Below are 14462 nucleotides of genomic sequence, written 5' to 3'. Positions count from 1 at the left end.
AAGTTTCAATTAATTCAATAAAGTCTTTGGAGTTCTAAGAATGTTCTGTATAATATCTCAACAGCACTGTTCTACTGGTAATACACCAAGAACCATTCCATTCTGTGATGTTTGGTTATCAAATATGTCTGGGGTTTTCTTTGGGATTTTTTTTTTTGTTAAAGATTTTTTGAGGTCATCATCCATTGTCCTGATCTACAAAAAAAATGGGAGTTATATAAACAAGGGTCCAAGACACTTTTCTTTTGATTCCTTAAATTATTTGAATTAAAACCCTCAAAGATTTAAAAGGAGGAAAACTACTTAAAGTCTAGAGTGAATTTTTGGCCTTACTGCTATCAAGAAAAATTTTATCACACAATTTACTGCAGATGGGATTGCCTCAGGCTAGTAGTACTTTAAAAGGTTGCACACTGGTTTAAAAAAATGCACACAATCTCTTTAATATTTAAAATTTAATTTAAAAATGCATATTCTGACTAAAGACGCAAACTATATGCAACAGAATTTTTTGTTGGGAGTATATTACAAATATCCTATAACAGCAATGTAGTTGTTTGTTTTACAAAAGAAACTAAATGAAAAAAAAATCTAGAGTTTCTAACACCCCACATAACCAGTTTAGTTGGTTCAAAACCAAGAGGATTTAAAATATAGCATGGATCTAAATAAAGACATGTAAATTATCTTCTTGCAAATAGGATGACTTAATAGTACTTAATATATCATCTAAATGTATGTGACTTTCAGCTTGACAGATGATACACACAGATTTCAAAGGATACTCATATCATTTACATAAGACTTGGAGCAGGGAACAAAATTAATCTGCAAGCAAGAATGGGAAAGAAGTAACAAAAGAAGTCAAGAACACAAGCAAATCATCGCAATGAGCACTTAAAAGGCTCATTAGCCTATTGGAGCTGAAAATCGGGGGAGAAAGATAATTACCACCCACTTATGCCCACGTGTGAGGCTTAAAGGGCACATACAGGTCCTTCACAGGCAGCTAAGATGGAACCAAACCCATGGTCACAGGGTTACATCACACACACATCCATAACTTGAGCACACACAAATTTGAAAGAACTCTCGGAAGAACGCCGCAAAAAAACCCCCCTTTGCCATGAAGATACAGCAGGCAAAAAGCCTATACCAAAAACAGACAAAGAGAAATACTACCAAAGCCTTGCTAGCTCAACACAAAATACAGGGAAAAGGAAAAAAAGGCCTGTGCAGAATGGAAAACAGCAAGACATTGGACAGGAAAACTGGGACCTGAAGAGGTATCAAGCTAGTTTCAGACACAGTAGTTTGATAAAGAAGAATTAAATAAGTAGGCAAACACAAAATAACTCCATAGGTGTATCTGACATGAAGTAAAAATAGTCAGGGAAATACAGGGTTTATTGAGCAAAACTGCCAGGACGACAATCTCAGTGCATGAGATACAAAGATTAAGAGGGGAATTTGAAGATGAGAATGTAACTAGAACTACACCATAAGGTACCCTGCACCATGAAAAATTTAAAGTGACAGATTCAGGCTTATTTTGTGCTCTTTCTGAGTTTCTGCCTTTGAAATATACCTGGATTGTATTGTATTACATGTCTACTGGACACATGGCTAGTAATAATTTATCAAATATATAAATTCATATGTAAACAATTAAACTCAAGTCCCTCTATATTTGTCGTATTGTTATTTCATTCTATATGCTCAATTCTTATTTTTAGGTGCATAAATGAAATATTCTTATTATAGCAACTCTACCTTTTCTCCTTTAAACTTGTAGTTATAATAAGGTCACCATCCAAAGACTTCAGAATCTTTTAAATCTCTGCATATTAAGTAACAACAACCTAGAAGAGATGTGGAAAATGTACACAAGACTAGCAGAAACAATTTAAGCTAACAATAAAATGAATAAACATCTGTACCTGTCAATGTTTATCTAATTCATGTATATTGATGAAAAATTATGACACTGAAATAATTTCACTGTTCTCACAATATTTTAAATAAAGGTGAGTGAGGCAATATAAATTTTCCAGTCAAATTAATGTCTATACTGTAAACCTAGATGTAGTTCATGCACCTTAGATTCTTGTAGCATCTCTACTGCAGTTGTAGAAATTTCCCTGCAGAGTATTTAACAGCATTTGTGGAATACTAATCTGAGACAGCTTTCCTGATGTGCTGCTATGATGACATTACTGCCAGTATTGCAGATAAATTATTTAAAAATATAACTTGTCTGTGCAGGCAGCTACCAGATCTTCTTGCTGCAGTGTAGACATATGCAAAATTTATTAACATTTGGAAAACAGTTTTCCAATAAAAGTGAATTATTTAAATTACACTAATCATGTTCTCAGAGAGGTTAATGGGAAGATTTTACACCACCTTAAAATGATATATATATTGGATTGTTTCTTCTTCTACCTACCCATTTTTTATGTTCCCTTTATTCTTGTTTCTGTTCTTTTCTATGAATCCATATAGACTAGGAAAAGATCATGTACTGCTACAGAAAGAATCATAACATTTTCAGGTTTCTCTTTCTATAATAATGAAACCTTTCAATCAAGGAATCTTTAAGTAGTGTTCACAAAAAAGCACTGCTTACTCTAAATGAAAGAAAATGGCATTCAGCTCCATTTGATGGTCTATTCAAGATCAGTAACAAAAATTATTTTACAAATGATATCACTGAATCAGCTTGAGTCTGACTCATTATGCATGAATCTATTAATCTTAATGGTATATGGATATCACATTATGATATTGTGCTATGCTGATTGCAATAAAATATTTTCATTTGCCAAAGCTGTTAAGTAGATGAAAAATATGATGACTAGTAAATTAAATTCTCAGGCACTATTTAGGGGCATACATATCATATGAAATTAAAATTTTTATAAGAATCAACATAGTAATCCTAATTAAGTATATATCTGATCCTATAAGGATAAAAATGTACCATGAATGTCCCAGTTGGAAGCATTTTCCCCCTTTAATTCTAATTCTTGAATATGATGAATAACTTTGTTAATACAGGGTAATGGAGTATTTACAAAAGAACAGCTAAGTTGCCTTGTGATCCACTTATTCTTGTCTGTAGAAAGAAAAGATAATACTGAAGGCTACTAAACTTCATCTGCAGGCTGATACGAGATTTTGTTATACCTGGTTTTCTTCCTTTAATTTGCAACTTTGCTAGCTTTGGTCTTGAAAATGACTAATGCAGAATGTAACAGCTACAGTTATTACTTTGCACACAATTTGCTCTAACTTTTACTCCTTTTTAATACAATGTCAACCACAAGGAGGGAGATTAAAAAATGCTTGAAGAATATGAAGGACTAATTTCAAAGGAATGAGATATGATAAAGAGGGCTAGGGTCAAAATGCAATTCACTGTAACTAATTTTACATAATTAATCCCAAATGAATCAATTCTTACGATTTTACATTAGTCCTCAGAAGGGATTTTATCCAAACAGAAAAAATATCACAATCCAAAAAGGCAAATGTGGCAGCTACTATAAAAACACTCCAGGCAGAATCAAAAAGGTCACAAGGACTTAGAGACAAGCTTAGACTACTCTTATGTACACAATACTTAGTTCCAGCAAATGTTTGCTCCCACCTTATGAAGGGGTGAAGTTTCAGAACAGTAATTCTTGTGATGGGAATTTAAAGCTACATGACATAAATGAACTGTTTTATGAGAACACGCGGATTTCAGAAGTATGTTTTCTTTAAACTCTCTTAGCCTTATAGGTACATAAATAAATGATGCTGTGTCACACTACTGAATGTTAACTACTGAGTTAATACACAGCACAGGAACTTGATTGCAGAGGTCACTAATGAGAGGTGTCAGGAACCAGAACAAGATACTGAAACCTAGCACTAGAGCTATTAAAAAATCTAAGAAGCTGTCCTACAAACATGAAACATTAACCTAATTAAGTTCAGAGGGATACAATGCTTCAATGTGCCTTGGAGATGGACCAAAAATAACAACAGTAATAGAAATTAAACAGTAAAAGAGAACCAGACAGCCTTCATATACAGTCTGTAGATTTGTTAGTTGGGGTTTTTTTTCAAAGAATAATTTCAGTGCTTTAATTAATAAGTGCCAGCCTAAAAACATTACCAGCCTGTATATTACATAAGACTCTTTTAAAATAACTTTATCATAAACAGATGTACTGGAATGGAAGAAATGGTTTGCAATATTTTGTTTAAAAAGCCAACCCACAAAAATGGATAACAAAACCCATTTTCTAGACTCTTGCTCTGCCTGTTTTTAGAGCCAGGATCCTCCAAAGGATGCCTGCACAGCACAATCCTAACAAAGCCCATATAGACTTTGCCCAACACAGAAGTTCAGATTTTAAGACCAGCATTAATTTCACTTAGTTGCTTTTACTGTTATGTAATTATATTGATTCTGTTTACATCACTAGAGCGACAAACAATATAGCCACTTTAAAACCCCCTAGATTTTTGAAAAGCTTTAATTAAAAAACATTGTTCTTCTACTGCTTTGGTCTTCCTTGCTAAATGCAAGCAATTTTACATGCAAGTCTTCTAATCCCTTTATAAAAGCAAGCTGGAAATATAAAGTGGAATACATCAGTGATAAGTATCAGGTATATTTTTAGAGGTCAGCAAATCCATTTTCACTTTTTCTACTAAGGGAAATGCAGAAACTAAACAGTTGCTGTCATTACAAATTCCAGGCTGGACACCATTTAAGTAAAGAAATTACAGCTAAAAAAGAAAATAAGAATGAAAACAACCCAATTTCAAACTCTGTGACCTGACTTTTTAAATTATACATGGTTTTTTGGATCCTATTACAACAGTGGTAACCAATACTCACTGCAAAAATATGAAAACAAACTGGGTAACCTATGAGATGAATTTTAACTAAGAAACTATCAGTGGAAGGGGGGTTGATAGGCTTCTAGTTTTAATGTCATTTCAGTGGACAGGAGGTATGTAAGAGGAAAAAATCTACTTATTTGCATGTAAATGTATAACTCAAATTTACTACAGTAAGAAAAACCCATATTATTTATTTATAATTTACATAATTCAGAAAATAATACTGGCTGAAAACTTAGGTAGTTAAATCTCAGGACCACAAACTGAGGTAATTTACCAAAATACTTTATCACCTTTCCAGGCAGGCACCTTCTGGATGGTAGAATTAGCATATCAGAAGTTAGCAAATTCTAGTTTTGAACTGAATTATCAACCTACAAAAATGACTAGTAAAAAGGTAAAAAAACCCCATATCCATATTTCAGTCTTCATCAAAACAAAATATTGGGAAAAAAAATCAAGTAGATTACAGATTTTAGCAATTTGTATTCTTTTAAGTAATACTGGGAAAAAAAAAAAAAAAAAAAAAGGTATGTTTATTCCAAGCTGTCTGAAATGGAAAATAGTTTCCTAAGAGATGGTCAGAGAAAATAAAGAGCAAGATCAAAATATGCACTTCACATTCTTCTCACCTCAGCTTATTGATCCACCAAACTCAAACTCAAGACTGTTACAAAGAAGTGCTAGAGGAATGTAAGTGTGCCAAGCTTGCCAGAAGAAATGCTGAATCCATGGCCGACCTCTGACACTCACTCCCACACACTGCAATGCAGACAGCATTATTGTTCTGTTACCGTAAGCTGACTGCGAGGCTCTGGGCAATACCAAGAAATTTAAATACCTTTCCAACTAAAGCTATGGAAAATGTATTTTTTGAAATAAATTTATAACACATATAAAAACCCTTCAAGTCAGTATATTTTCAACCATACAACTCTCCCCAGGAAATTATGGGAAATGAAATATATGAGTTACTCTTGCATGTCATTTGCAAACAACTTTTTTTCAAGTTTGGTGGCTTTTTAAATTTTATGAATCAATTATTTTCAATGGAGGGATTCAGTGCTGTTTAAAGAAATGCACTGATTTGTTAAGCAGGAATTTTTAACTGTATTTGTGACAGGATGTCAGCTTCTTGGACTCAGCAAAGTGAAATTGGAATCTCCTAAAGACTCATCCTGACAGTCAGACCAGATGGACCATACTAGCTCCAACAAAGAGTACAAAAGAATCTGAAATTCTTAGTAAGTAAAAGAGAAAAAACAATTGACAGACAGAATGGCTCTAGAGAAAGAAGGAAAAATGAGAAAAATACTGCACATGAAAGCACGAAATCCAGAAGAAAAGCTTAAGATAACAGTTTCCTTTTGTTGTTCCTTATAGAGCTGGTAACATCCAGGACAAGGTATGAACAGACACGTGAGCATGTGCTAAGAAAAAGGTGAGAACGTCACTTGCCTGATGAGCAATCAGTTACACAACATAATGATGGATTCGACAGTGCAAAACAACACACTGAGAAAAAAGATATTGGACAAATTCACAGCTGATGCCGAAGACTTAATTCCAGTATGAGGAATGATAAAAACAAATTCGTCAACCCACAGCTGACTTCATATCTGTTGACAGTCTTAGCCTCAATATATATAAATATTTCACTTTTTTGGTTTACAGCTGTAGATATCAAAATGCCAAAAAAAAAATTATATTGTCTTACACATTAAAAAAATAGCACAAATCCAGTGAGTTAGCACTCATAATTTTGTGGCATACAGCTCTGACCTTAGGGAATTGTTATTCTGCACAGAATTCCAACATTTTAACACCAATGAATATAACCAGTAATTTAATCATTTTACTATAGTACAGCTTTTAAGTCATTCCATGCAACTCTGTAAAGAAGAAGCACAAAAGGAGTTGTTTCATCAGATACACACATTTATATATTTTTCAAAATCTTTGCACCTCGTCTGTCCTATTAAATACAAATAGAGCTAGAGAAAACACATACAATATTTTAAATACTTTCTTGGTGTTTTAATGTAGCATAAATAATAATTCAGCCGCTAAAATTAATTTACAATACCAACATCTCAAACAGAAGGATGAGAATCTAAAAATTTCTGTTAAAAGCAAAACCTGTGATAAAAATTTTTCCAATGAAAGAGAACAGTTTCCAGATGTTAGTATTTCTACCCAACTAACAAAGTTAGTACTACTATTCTTCAATCACAAATGCCATTCCTGAAGCAGAGACTTAGAATATTCATAAATATGCTTCATAAAAAGCTTATTCTATAGGAACATTTTCCCGATCAATTCCCATACTTACCCGTACACCAAAAGTCGAGTTCACCATGTAGTAAACTAAGTGAAAATCGAGATCATCTACCTCATAAGAACAATTAGATATGGCTTAATATTTGTTGAAAATGTTCTCATTGATTCCTCCTTCATTGTGACTATGCCATTTGTGTTCAAATTTTTTGTCCTCCCACAAATTTGGTCAGCCTAAACAGAAGTGATAAACTAATCATAGTTAAAAGGAGCTAACATTCCAAGAACAATCACCAGTTTATCATTTCCTGACCTCCAAATGTTCACTTTCTGAAAATGCAGAAAGTGAACATATTTTACCATTGGATTTTAGGTTCCTAGAATTTATTACACAGTTTTGTCTGTCCTAAAGTGATTCAGCGAAACCCTTTAAACATTGAACTGCAGCCCAGGTTTACTTCAGAATACATAGAAGAGGATTAATCTACCTGAAATTCTTGCCTCAAGCTACATTTGGTGCAGATATTCCAAAACAGTACTTTATGTCTTTTAAATAGCAATTTTAAGCATTAAAATATGTTATGGTGATAGTCTGGTCTCCCACTTGAAAACAAGCCTACATGTAGAATTTTGTAGGGCTTAAGATAAACCATAAACTGTAAGAAAACTATTAGAATTACTAGTAAAAACAACAAAGGACAAGAAAAGGTTGTTCTTTCTTCCTTTTGCAGGAACAAGATCCCACGATCTAGTCCCTTACACTAGCCACTCTAAGCTTTAAGCAAAGAATTAAGATTAAATAATGTATTCTCACAAACTTCTAATGGTATACAAAACTAAAAATATTACAGCCAACATCCCACTGCTGTCATGCAAATATCTGAAATAGTTCTGTATCAAAATAAATTTGACTTTTTCTCAGTATTCCCCTAGTCTTGTGGCTCTTTCCAGCTATACAATCTGCACTTCAAATAAAATTAATGCTTATCCTTCTTCCACACACCTTAGGGCAATTGAATTATAAACAAACAAACCAACCCACAGAAAATGACACAGGATGAAAATCAAGAACACTGGAAATTTGCAATATATAAAGACACTAAACCTAGGTAATCTGTGCCATGGTCATGAATGTCCCACTTTTCTTTCTCTATCTATTCTTGAGTTCCACTATTCTGAATGGATTCACAATTCACGAATTGGAAAAGGGGAATTATACTTCTACCAACTTGTATTGAGAAAACAAATACCTTAAGGCTGAGAGCATATTCTGTGACTTGGGTTCACATAAAACATAACTAAATCTGACTAAAGATGCTACCTAATCTTCTCTTTCAGTGTCCCTCCTCATACAGTTCAAGACTAGAAACCAAACAGGAGAACTACTGTCTTCTTCCTCATTCTTGTGAGGTCAAAGAGACCTGACAGTAGCAGGAGCAAGCTCCATGCTCAAGCAAAAAAACGCGATGCAATTATTAGAAATGAGCATCCAAGATGCCATTACCACAAGAATCACCCAAATATGTTTTAAATATGATTAGTATCAATGTTCATGCTATTAAGCATGTTAGTTATTTGATCTATCCCCTTACACATAATTAAAATATCATGTAGTGTCACACAATATTTTTGAAAATATTATTAAATCTTAAATCTGCCACCTTCTAGTCTATTGTATATGTCTAAATGAAATACAGTGAATTTTTGTTACCATAGTAACCACAGAACTGAAGAAATTTAGTTTTGGCATAATTGCTGCATATGTTCATACAAATCACATCTCTTATTCTGAGCATTAGAAATGAAGACACTTCTTAACTCCATTTTTTAAAAATAGAGTAATAAAGAAACAAAAAATGAGATCGAGTATTTATAGACCTAACACAACATATTCTTGTTTAATTCACTCATTTGCTTTTCTTTTATAATTAGAGTATATTTTCTTGGATTCTATTAAACCATTAGCTAAGTACTGTTTAAGTTATCTTTCTATGTTGATAATTAAGCCATTTCTGTTGTTGTCATTATATTCAAATTATTATTTTAGAATAATAAATACGTTATTAGTCAAACATCCAGGAAGGGCTATAGAAACTTTAGCAAAAATAAACACATCCAGCAGCCTGGGATACGCTTATTTTGGTTTTATCATTTGCAATGAGGTTTACATTGAATAAGGATAAATTTATGTGTGTCTTTAGTTTCAAGAAATAGTAGAAAAGGAAAAAGCACTCTAGGCATGCTGACACTCAGTCTTACAACAGCATAATTTTCTCAGCAGCATTAAAAAACATGCATTCAGCAGGAACAAATTAACTCAATTCAAGCCGCCTATAAGTTATCTACAAATTCCTTTCCACTTCCTTATCAGCTCCCAGAATGAATCTTAAATGTCTCGTAAAATCCCCACCCCAAAACAATCCCATAACTCCATGGGACAAATGAACAGTAGGACAGGGGACTTTCTATGTTCTCACTTCAGAACTAGAATTCTTTCATCCTTTCCTGTCTCTAGCTTTGTTTGCTCAATAATTTAGTACTGATGGTGTTGTAACACAGCTACTTTATACTTATCAAGTTTATTATGACCAGTACCTTTCATTTTAATATTCAAAAATACAAACAAACGTAATTTCAGAAAGAGTTTGGTAATACAGAACAGAGACAAATAAATCATAGTTAGCATCAGCACAGATCATCTGTTTGAAAACTTTAAGTCTCGGAAACTCAGAAGTTTTTTATTAAGTCGTCTCATACATTGAATGAAATCCTGCAATCACACAATGCACTGCAACAAAGAAATGCAAAGTAGAAGTCCAAGAATTTGTTCAGCACACAATGTTTCTAACTTGAAGTACCAACAATATCATTTTCAGTTTACCTTATCTCCTCAGACTCTTCCCAGCATGAATGGGCCAAGGTTTTCATGAACTTGTGGAACTGATCCATTCAAATTTTGAAGGATACAACAGGTTCTCAAAAAAAAAAAAAAATCAAGAATAATGGATGGATGAATGAAAAATCATATTATTTGAAATAATCACTGTTTTTAACAAGATGTCTCACACCTGTTGCAAATAACAGAGAATCAATGCTAAAAAGATTTTATAACATCCCCATGACCATTAGAATCAGTGAAGCCTAGTTTTTCAGAAATACATGTGCAATATTCCCTCAGCATCGCTAAGCCTAGTGTCACTGAGTCTGACCAACCTAGCTTCCCTAGGTATTCCCTTCTGAGCATGTGCACAGGACTGTTTTGGAGCTCGGCTGGCTGTTCAAGACATGTCAATCAGTCAGCTGACTGCTACCCTACAGAATATGTACAGGGCTAATTTATAACTTCTTCCTTTCAGATAAGGAAATAATTTGGGCCTGCCAATTTTCATGAAACTTGGAAGAATTTAACATCTTTGAGACTCCTAGCCATCTGTCAAATCTGGGTGGAAGAGACAAAAGCTACCAGAGTACAGGCATTAGGAGACGATATACAGTGACAGTACATATTTGTATTCCTAGATATACAGAAAAAAACCCTCTTTACTTGGAGGGTCCCTACAGTGACTGCTGTCATTTGCTTCATTACCTTTCCATCAAACCATATTTTGTCAGGATCTTAAACTTTACTATTTCATCAGTAAAACATATACAGGTAAAAGAGAAAAGGATGAGATCTTGTACATACTTAAAACGAAAGAAAAATACAGAAAAAAAGAAAGACAAAAACAAGTGAGAGAACTAAGCATGGGGTGCTGGCTATTGTAAAGAAAAGCAGGTGGGATAGTACATTCATGGAATGAAAGATGCTTGCAAGCAAAGCTAGAAAACATATAATACACAGAGTAAATACAAAGATACAAAGGTGGCAAAGTAAGTGAGAGCTAAAGGGGAAAAAGAGACTGACAAAGTCTACCTGCCAAAACTGGAATGGGACAATACAAGTAAAAGTGACAGAGCATCTGTAAGAATAAAAAATAAATTGATTACTTAATTAAGCATTTACAGAATTCCATGATAGAGCAAAAGGGGTCAAACTAGGTTGAAAAATTATTTTCTCTTAGTGATAACAGAAGCGTTGAAGAATGTTAAAACAGACTCCATTTGCAAAATAATGCCTCAATGGATTGAAAGATCTAAGGCAATTTCAACTAAGTCTTAACCATTTCTGACAGATGCATGTCAATTCTGTTTTGATATCTTTTACTGACAGTTTCTACCAGATGTCTAGGCAAACTTAAACCAAGATTTTTAACCATCTTTGTCATTAGTTAGCCACCCTAACATATAATATGGTCTCCTTGTCACATCTGTATGGACACAGAAAATAACAGATTGCATTCATCATCTAAACAACTTCCTAAGGATTTGAGAACTGCTATCACTTTCCTTCTCTACACTAAACAGGTCAAATTCTTCCAAGTTTTTGTACACACACCCTCCTACTCCAGAGATTATGCTTTCCAACTGTTTTCCTGGTATCTTTATCCATGTTCTCCCCAGCTGGCCCAGGTCCAGACAGGCCACAGCTTTCCAGCTGATGCCTCACCTAAGAAGCGTGGGTAATGCTTTTGGTTTTATATCCTGATAAAGCTCTTGTTTCTATCCCAGCAGCATGACATAGTTAGCTTGCCAATTTAGAGACATTTTCATACTTTATTTAGCATTTTCTTGTCCTCTGTACCCATTATTTCTGCTTATGGGTACTTGGTAGTTTTTCTTCCTGATTTATACCTGATCCTCTGACTTCTCAAGATCATTTCAGATTCAAAATTATCCTGTCCTGCAGAAAGATTACAGCTTCCCTCCACCAAGATGTTGTGTCCAAATTGGGACAGAATCACACAGTAAGCACTTGCAGTCAGCATTATCTCATTGTTCTCCAGTGCTGTGCATAAGACATGGCTTTGCTGTTTCTGTGTTCTTTCAAAGAAAAAGAAGAAAAAAAGGAGAAAGGAACATTTTAAAATGCTGATCCATCTCTATTTGATTTCTCATTTTAAACTGTATGTATTTAATTACTTTACATTTTAGAGGGGCTTGAAGTTAAATAGTAATTTTAGCCATTATGTACATTATATAAATACTTCACTTGCAAAGATTAAAGAAACAAAATGAGTTGAAAATTTGGCAGGAACATGCAATCTATTTAAAATAAGAAAAGGGACAACACACCACTAAATAACATGAAATTACATCTGTGTGTTCTCTAGCTTGAGGAGAAGATCTTGCCTAATTCCAGATTGAGTGCTGAGTAACTATAAACATACTCTTGTTCAGTTGGAGTAAGATGTATTTTGTGGCACTGCTCACATCTTAGCAGCTAGTTAAGTCTTGATGTTACATGGAAGACTTATTTAAAAAGAAATTTAATAGAAAAATATTTTTAAATTATACAGTCTCAGACTCCATTTTTATAAGGATTTGACGTTAAAGGAAAGACTAACTTAGACACTGAATCAGCTACATTGAGAGTACATTCTTGTACCTGCCATGCTCATGACCATAAAAAATTACTGATCTGAGACAAAGCTGGCCATGACAGGAAAATTAAAACCAAAACCAAAAACCAAAAAAGAGGGAAAAAAAATACTAGAGAAGAAATGTTAGATAATAAAACCACTAATATCCCCAAGCTAACTGGAGCTGCTTCTCACTCAAGCAAATTCTTTCTCACCAAATTGTCCAAAGCGAGACATCCTAAACCATAAAAAAATTTCTATGAGAAATGTGATCATTACCTTTACTGGGTGTTTGTGCTCCATAATTTACCAATTCAACTTGAATTTTCAAACAAATCTAAAAAAAAACACACAGTAAAATTAACCCAGAAATAAATTTTTGAAACTTTTTGTGAAATTTTACTACATATTTGAGCAAAAAGAATGCAAGACAGACTTTTTGCTAGATCCACTCTCTCTGTAAATTTCTCTTTTATCACAGATCTGTTCTCAAATACATAATAGTTCACTATGTACACAATTCAAAGGTTGTATAAACATCCATTATTTGCAAGACAAAGTTTTAATTTCTTATCTATAGGAACAGACTGGCATAATCCTAAGTGTCTTTTCTTGATGGGGAGTGAAGCCAGTGCCCTTTTAGATGCATACAGATAGCCTACAATTTAATACCACCCTTCACAAGGAGATACCTTCCCCCATTCTGCCTTCACATCAACAGTTTCAGACCTATTATGGTCTGAAATATAAGACTTATATTGTCCTATTATGCAAAATATCTAACCCGAAACAGTCACCTAGAGTGCAGTTACTGCTGCCATGTCCTCATTTCATTTAGCTCCATCTGAAAGTGCTTTACAAAAAGGCACATATATAGATATGACACATCTATATGTATGATAGATAGATATAGATATAGATGATATAGATATAGATAGATATAGATATAGATATAGATATAGATATAGATATAGATATAGATATATATGATGCTATCATATCTACATTTTAATACCTCACCTTAAAGTCACGCAAACTCCAATCGCACAGAGACTGTATAATCTGAAAACACGAGGGTATTTACAAAATTTGAGAGCCCCTCAGTAGGGAACCAGGCTTAGGAGACACAGGTATCAATTTTTTACATGATAGTGGCGCAGAGTCACTAGGGACAGCCATGCTGCAACTCCAGGAGCAATAATTTTAGAGAACTACAAGTCAGACACCTTCAAAATCAATTGCCAAAAGCATACTCAATATAAGGGTTCTCATTTAGCAAACATACTCAGTTTCCCAGTCAGGGCAATTTGAAAGAACACTACCAGTCCCAAAATGATCACATTTCATTTGGGATCATAACCCATCCCTCAGCTTTCAATGTCTGTCTCAACATGATCAATACGGAAAAAAAAGAATTAATTTCAGCTCTGGGTATGTTCGTATGTTCTGATGAAGCACTCAGTCAAGCTTACAGGCACAGCACCCATGAGCCCATCCCTGGCAGTGTTCAAGTCCAAGTTGGATGGAGCTCTGAGAAACCTGGTCTTGTGGAAGGTGTCCCTGGCCATGGCAAGGGAGTTGGAACGGGGTGATTTTTAAGTTCCCTTTCAACCCAAACCATTCTCAGATCTGAGGAAACTCACAGCCTACTCCATGCCCCACTTCTGCCTAATCAATGCTTTCCATCTTCCAGTGTTTGCATGGCCAGTGCCTTGAAATCACCTTGATTTTTAATGTTTCCAGTTAGAACTTTGCTGCTGAAGTTGATTGTGTAATGAAAATTTATAATGAAAATTTATAATATTATTTGGGAACTAATATTTT

At 34.0% G+C, this 14462-nt stretch overlaps 1 protein-coding gene across 1 annotated transcript in view; it reads right to left on the bottom strand.

Annotated features, from left to right (window-relative positions):
- Positions 1-14206, bottom strand: part of CCDC178 (coiled-coil domain containing 178) — a 149972-nt gene extending 135766 nt beyond the window's left edge. Inside the window, 4 exon segments of the mRNA XM_066184002.1 lie at positions 993-1009; positions 2984-3118; positions 12918-12975; positions 14111-14206. Coding sequence (XP_066040099.1) covers positions 993-1009; positions 2984-3118; positions 12918-12975; positions 14111-14206 — 306 coding nt within the window.
- Positions 14207-14462: the final 256 nt, after the last annotated feature.

Source organism: Chamaea fasciata, unplaced genomic scaffold, assembly GCF_029207755.1.
Source record: "Chamaea fasciata isolate MVZ Bird 193981 ecotype frontalis unplaced genomic scaffold, bChaFas1.0.hap1 SCAF_1, whole genome shotgun sequence".
Classification (NCBI taxonomy): Eukaryota; Metazoa; Chordata; class Aves; order Passeriformes; family Sylviidae; genus Chamaea; species Chamaea fasciata.
The sequence above is the reverse complement of the archived record's forward strand: the minus strand, read 5'-3'. Positions and strand labels throughout refer to the sequence as shown.